The sequence below is a fragment of the Sphaeramia orbicularis genome, chromosome 10, assembly GCF_902148855.1.
Source record: "Sphaeramia orbicularis chromosome 10, fSphaOr1.1, whole genome shotgun sequence".
Classification (NCBI taxonomy): Eukaryota; Metazoa; Chordata; class Actinopteri; order Kurtiformes; family Apogonidae; genus Sphaeramia; species Sphaeramia orbicularis.
The window spans coordinates 30,594,513-30,599,644 of NC_043966.1; the positions used below are offsets into that span (position 1 = coordinate 30,594,513).

At 44.1% G+C, this 5,132-nt stretch overlaps 1 protein-coding gene across 1 annotated transcript; it reads left to right on the plus strand.

Annotated features, from left to right (window-relative positions):
- The first annotated feature begins 661 nt into the window (after positions 1-661).
- On the plus strand, positions 662-4,872 carry egr1 (early growth response 1). Its single transcript, XM_030145733.1, has 2 exons — positions 662-1,507; positions 2,270-4,872. The coding sequence occupies exons 1-2, from the start codon at positions 1,300-1,302 to the stop codon at positions 3,595-3,597; spliced, it is 1,536 nt and encodes a 511-aa protein (XP_030001593.1). The 5' UTR covers positions 662-1,299; the 3' UTR covers positions 3,598-4,872.
- The last annotated feature ends 260 nt before the right edge of the window (positions 4,873-5,132 follow it).

Genomic DNA, 5,132 nt, shown 5'->3' on the forward strand with positions numbered 1-5,132 from the left:
AGTGGATCAATAAACACAGGGCTTTTTCCTGCACTGCAATAATACTGTAGCTGCCAACACTGTATGAAAATCACGTATCAGCAAAAAAAGGCTATTTTAAAGGGTTTCAAAAGTAAAAAAAAAAAAAAAAAAAAAAAAAAAAAAAAGTATTATACTCCTGCTTATATTCGTACTTATTTGCAATATGTGTGATAAATTGAGAGAACTGTTGCGTTTGTAGATACGGTATTGTTTCGCCTTTTTTGTTTTTCTGATGCATACTCTTTCTCTCACAGTGTGCATTTTAGCTGAAGCTGGTGTTTTAAGCACAGAAGCCCAGGATTCTGTTGCTGACATTAGTTATTGTGAACGCTGGACATGATTTGCACTCCTGCCTCTCATTCACTGCCAAGCTGCGATCGGCGCTGCTTCAGGAAGTTCCAAATAAGGACAGGGAAATGGAAACCCACCGGAATAGGTCCTTATGTAGTCACGACCTTATAAGGCACGGCGGAGCTGAGCTTTCCGGCTTCAGCGCTGCCTGCTGCACAGATGGGAAATCCAAATCAAATCTAAGAGGCGAAGGGGAGAGAGCAAGAATTATGCTGCTGTCTCGCTGAGCTGTTCTGCGATGAAGATACATTGATTCGGGACAGAAGAAGAGCGGCGTTGTCTTCGCAATTTACTGCGAGTGCTTAATATAAAGTCTCTGCTCTGCTTTTCCCCCAGGCCAGCGTCATGTGTCCTCCACTGCAGTGCCTAAATATGGGCTTCCTCCACTCCAAATATGGACATCTACGTCACGGCAAGAGGGTATAAAAGAAGCGGGGAAACCTCTCAGCTCAGAGAGCCCTGAGAGCCCACAAGAGCAACTGTTAGAGCAGAGCTAGATAGACAAACACATAGAACTCCCTAACTCAGACATATCACAACAAAAGTAAAAAGTAAATTCAAAACAACATCCATCCAAGAAGTCATTTAATACACAGAAAAAAAATCAAGATTAATCTGTTGATTAATTTTGATGAATCTTAGGGAATGAGTATAAAGGACACTTTTGATTTCTTCTGAAAAGACAAGTGGATCTTTATTCATCTCTGAGAAAAAGGAAAACAACAGGACAGCTGGAAAACGAGAGCGGAGCAAAGCAGCAAACAGATCTTCCTCGGCATCAGCAGAAGTGTGCAGCGCTCCCTGAGCTGGGCTAAGTGTTTTCCTCCACCTGCGAGGCACCACTCTACCAGCGTGCAACCAGCCTCTGTGCATTCCTCATCAGTCACCAGCGCAGCCTCAGCCCTGCAGCTCAAGCACCAGCAGAGGATGGCTGCAGCCAAGACCGAGATGATCCTCCCAGCCCTGCAGATCTCAGAACCTTTGAGCTTCCCTCACTCCCCCATGGATAACTACCCCAAGCTGGAGGAGGTGATGATGATCAGCTCTGGGACCCCCTTCCTTACCGCCTCCGCACCTGAGGGTGCAGGTTTTGGCTCCGGAGAGCCAGGGGAGCAGTACGACCACCTTGCTGGAGGTAAGAGCTTGAGATTTGCCTCTTTTTATGTACGCTTCATGTAAAATTTTATTAAAGCATAGATCACATCTGCAAAACCACAGTAAATCAATAAGAAAGCTCTTTTTAGAAATAAATACAATCAAAATTTTATTATATGATTGAAGTGTTATAGTTGTAATGAGATATTTTCAAAATAGAGCATAACAGTAACTATAGTAAATTGTTTGTTATGACTTAAGACAAGCTACAAGTACATTTTAATTTTAAAAGATTATACATGTGAAATATACTCATAAATGCTACAAACATAAAACATAAAAGAGGGAAATTATTACTGACCAAAAAAAAAAATATTGACAGCTCTATGTCCCTGTCGAATCACGGAAGAGTCAAACACTGCTCAGTCACCACATGCTTCTAGACACTCCTACAGCTCAATTCAAATTGCATTCCTAAAACCAGCTGAACTGCAGTTTCAGTAATCAATTGCCTCAGGCTCTGTGATGGGCTTCAAGAATGTGAGTGTTTGTGTGTGCGCGTGTGTGGAAGAACGGAAGACGAAAGAAAGATCGACAGTGAGAGCAGGCGAAATGCAAGTGTGAGAAGGCTTAGCTTGCACATGAGCTCCTGCTGATTTTTGTTAGAAGCAATTTTAGAGTTGGGGGTAAAAAGTTTATTTGGAGGTGCTTCTCTGAGCTCTCCACCACTCTAGCAGGATTCCCCTTTGCATACAAACTGACAGCTTGATTAATCTTTCCCTTTTTTCTCTGCTCCCCACAGATACGTTACCTGATATCCCCTTTAACTGTGAGAAACCAGTGTCAGAGCAGACCTACCCCACCCAGAGGCTGCCCCCCATCTCATACACAGGCCGCTTCACCCTGGAGCCCGCCACCTCCTGCAGCAACAGTCTCTGGGCAGAGCCTATCCTGGGTCTGTTCACCGGTCTGATGAGCAACGTCCCCCCAAGCTCCAGCTCCTCCTCTGTTGCTTCACAGACCACCTCATCCTCCTCTTCAACAGCCCCGTCCTCCTCCTCTTCCTCTGCTTCTACCTCTTCCTCATCTCAGAGCTCCAGCCTCAGTTCCTCCATCCACCATAGCGAGCCAAATCCCATCTACTCAGCCGCCCCAACCTACTCAAGCCCCAACTCTGACATCTTTCCTGATCAGGGCCAGGCTTTTCAAACTTCTACTGGAGCAGTGCAGTATCCTCCTCCTGCCTATCCCAATGGCAAGACCTGCAGCACAAGCTTTCCCGTTCCCATGATTCCTGACTACCTCTTTCCCCAGCAGCAGGGAGAGATCAGCCTGGTGCCCCCTGACCAAAAGCCCTTCCAGAGTCAGTCAAGTCAGCCTTCCTTGACTCCTCTGTCCACCATCAAGGCCTTCGCCACCCAGACTGGTTCCCAGGACCTTAAGAGTGTCTACCAGTCCCAGCTGATTAAGCCTAGCCGCATGCGCAAGTATCCCACCCGGCCAAGCAAGACACCTCCGCACGAGAGGCCCTACGCTTGTCCCGTAGAAACCTGCGATCGGCGTTTCTCACGCTCAGATGAGCTGACACGTCACATCCGCATCCACACAGGCCAGAAACCCTTCCAGTGCCGCATCTGCATGCGCAACTTCAGCCGCAGTGACCACCTGACAACACATATCCGCACTCACACTGGCGAGAAGCCTTTTGCCTGTGAGATCTGCGGACGCAAATTTGCTCGCAGTGATGAGAGGAAGAGGCACACAAAGATTCACCTACGGCAGAAGGACAAGAAGGCAGAGAAGGCAGGAGCAGTGGTAGTAACTGCAGCACCAGTATCGGCAGCTTCACCCGCCTCCAGCTATCCATCTCCCATCACCTCCTACCCCTCTCCAGTGTCCTCCTACCCTTCACCCGTCACCTCCTGCTACTCCTCTCCCGTCCACACCTCTTACCCATCTCCTTCAGTTGCCACTACCTACCCATCAGTGTCCATGTCCAACACCTTTCAGTCCCAGGTGGCCTCGTCCTTCCCCTCATCGGTCGCTTCCAACATCTACAGCTCCCCCATCCCCACTCCACTATCAGACATGCAGACCACTCTCTCCCCAAGGACAATCGAGATCTGCTAAGAAAGAGCAAAGAGAAAAACTTTTTAAAGTCTCTCTGCACCCCTCCTTCCTTAAGGTTCTTTGACGGGAAAGAAATCAGCATCAAAAGACTTTGTTTTCCCCTCCAAAAAGCACTTTTCTGTGTGCTCCCTGTGCAGTGTTAGGTGAATCTTGAGATTTACCTGAAAGAGTGAAAAAGACATGTGTCAAGGACTGGGCAAAGACTATAGAAGATAAAAAGGGATTTTTTTCTGTCTTTGTAAAACAAATGCAGCACTTCAAATGCATAAGGGACTCAAGAAATGGGGAGTAGAAGCCAGCACTGACGGGTCTCTGTGATTAGGTACAAAAAACCAAGAGACAAACCAGTACGGAGAAGATTTCCAGCAGTTGAAGTGCAAAGGCACATTTGCCCTTGTAGGCACTCAAATATTACAAAAGACACTGAATGATATACATAAGCTACCATATATGTATATTGTACATGTGCCATGTTTTGTTTTTATCATTCTTTGGTACCATTGATGTGAAAAATTATTTGCATATTTGCATTGTATTATTTGAAGTGAGCAGGGCCATATTTTCTACATATTTTCTCTATTATGTAGTGATGATGCTGTGATACGTTTTGACATTGTTTGAAAAAAAGCACTTAAGTATTCAAGCATGAGTAAGAGTGATGTTAGTTTCTGTTGTAAATATCATCCACTGGTACTATCTCTTTCTCTCTTTCTCACATGTAACATATCGCTTGGATATATGGAAAAATAGAGAAAAGAAAAAAACATTTTTAAAAAACTAAACAAGACAAACGCTCCCGTTATTTGGTGCCTTTTGTGAAGCCTTGCTGATGTTGTGACACGGCTGTGCACGAGAGAGGATGCACTGCATCTCGCCTTAAGGGTTGAGGGAATATTTTTGTTACAGAATGTAAGTCGTACTCAGAGGGAGGAAAAGGGACGAGGTATGAGGGCACCGCTTCATTTCGTTAGAATGTAAGCAAAAAGGAGAAAAATAATAAAGTATATTTTTGTAAAACTTAAGTGTAAATATCCACATCTTCAAGAGCTGGAATGTTGAAGTTACCTACTGAGTAGGCATGGGATTCTTTTGTATGTTATATACATGCAGTTCATTATTTTGTGGTTATCTTTATTTTGTATTTGTGTTTGTTAAAACAAGTGACTGTTTCTGGCTTCTAAACACATTGAATGCGCTTAACTGCCAATGGGATATTTGGTGTACAAGATATCCTCCCAGAAATGAAATATAAATAAAAATATGAATATATATGTATATTTGTTTTCATACTTTATTGTTTGACTACTGTGTTGCAGATATTTCCATTGGTTCTTGTAACCATCTCATCGGGAAACATCCTCATTAAATTACATCCCACTTTTCATTTTATCACCACTTACTCTGATCGTTCACACGAGACATTCATATTATATATTCTATCATCTTATATGTTAATTGTATGCAATCTATTAGGACCACAACTTCATATCACAGACAGCCACTGTTTAATTTAAGAAGCGTTTGTGAAGCATAGT

Bases quoted from the DNA above. Each gene is read 5' to 3' on its own strand.
- egr1 (XM_030145733.1), top strand. From the start codon at position 1,300: ATGGCTGCAGCCAAGACCGAGATGATCCTCCCAGCCCTGCAGATCTCA. The intron at 1,508-2,269 runs GTAAGAGCTTGA...TGCTCCCCACAG, and splicing joins GTACGACCACCTTGCTGGAG to ATACGTTACCTGATATCCCC.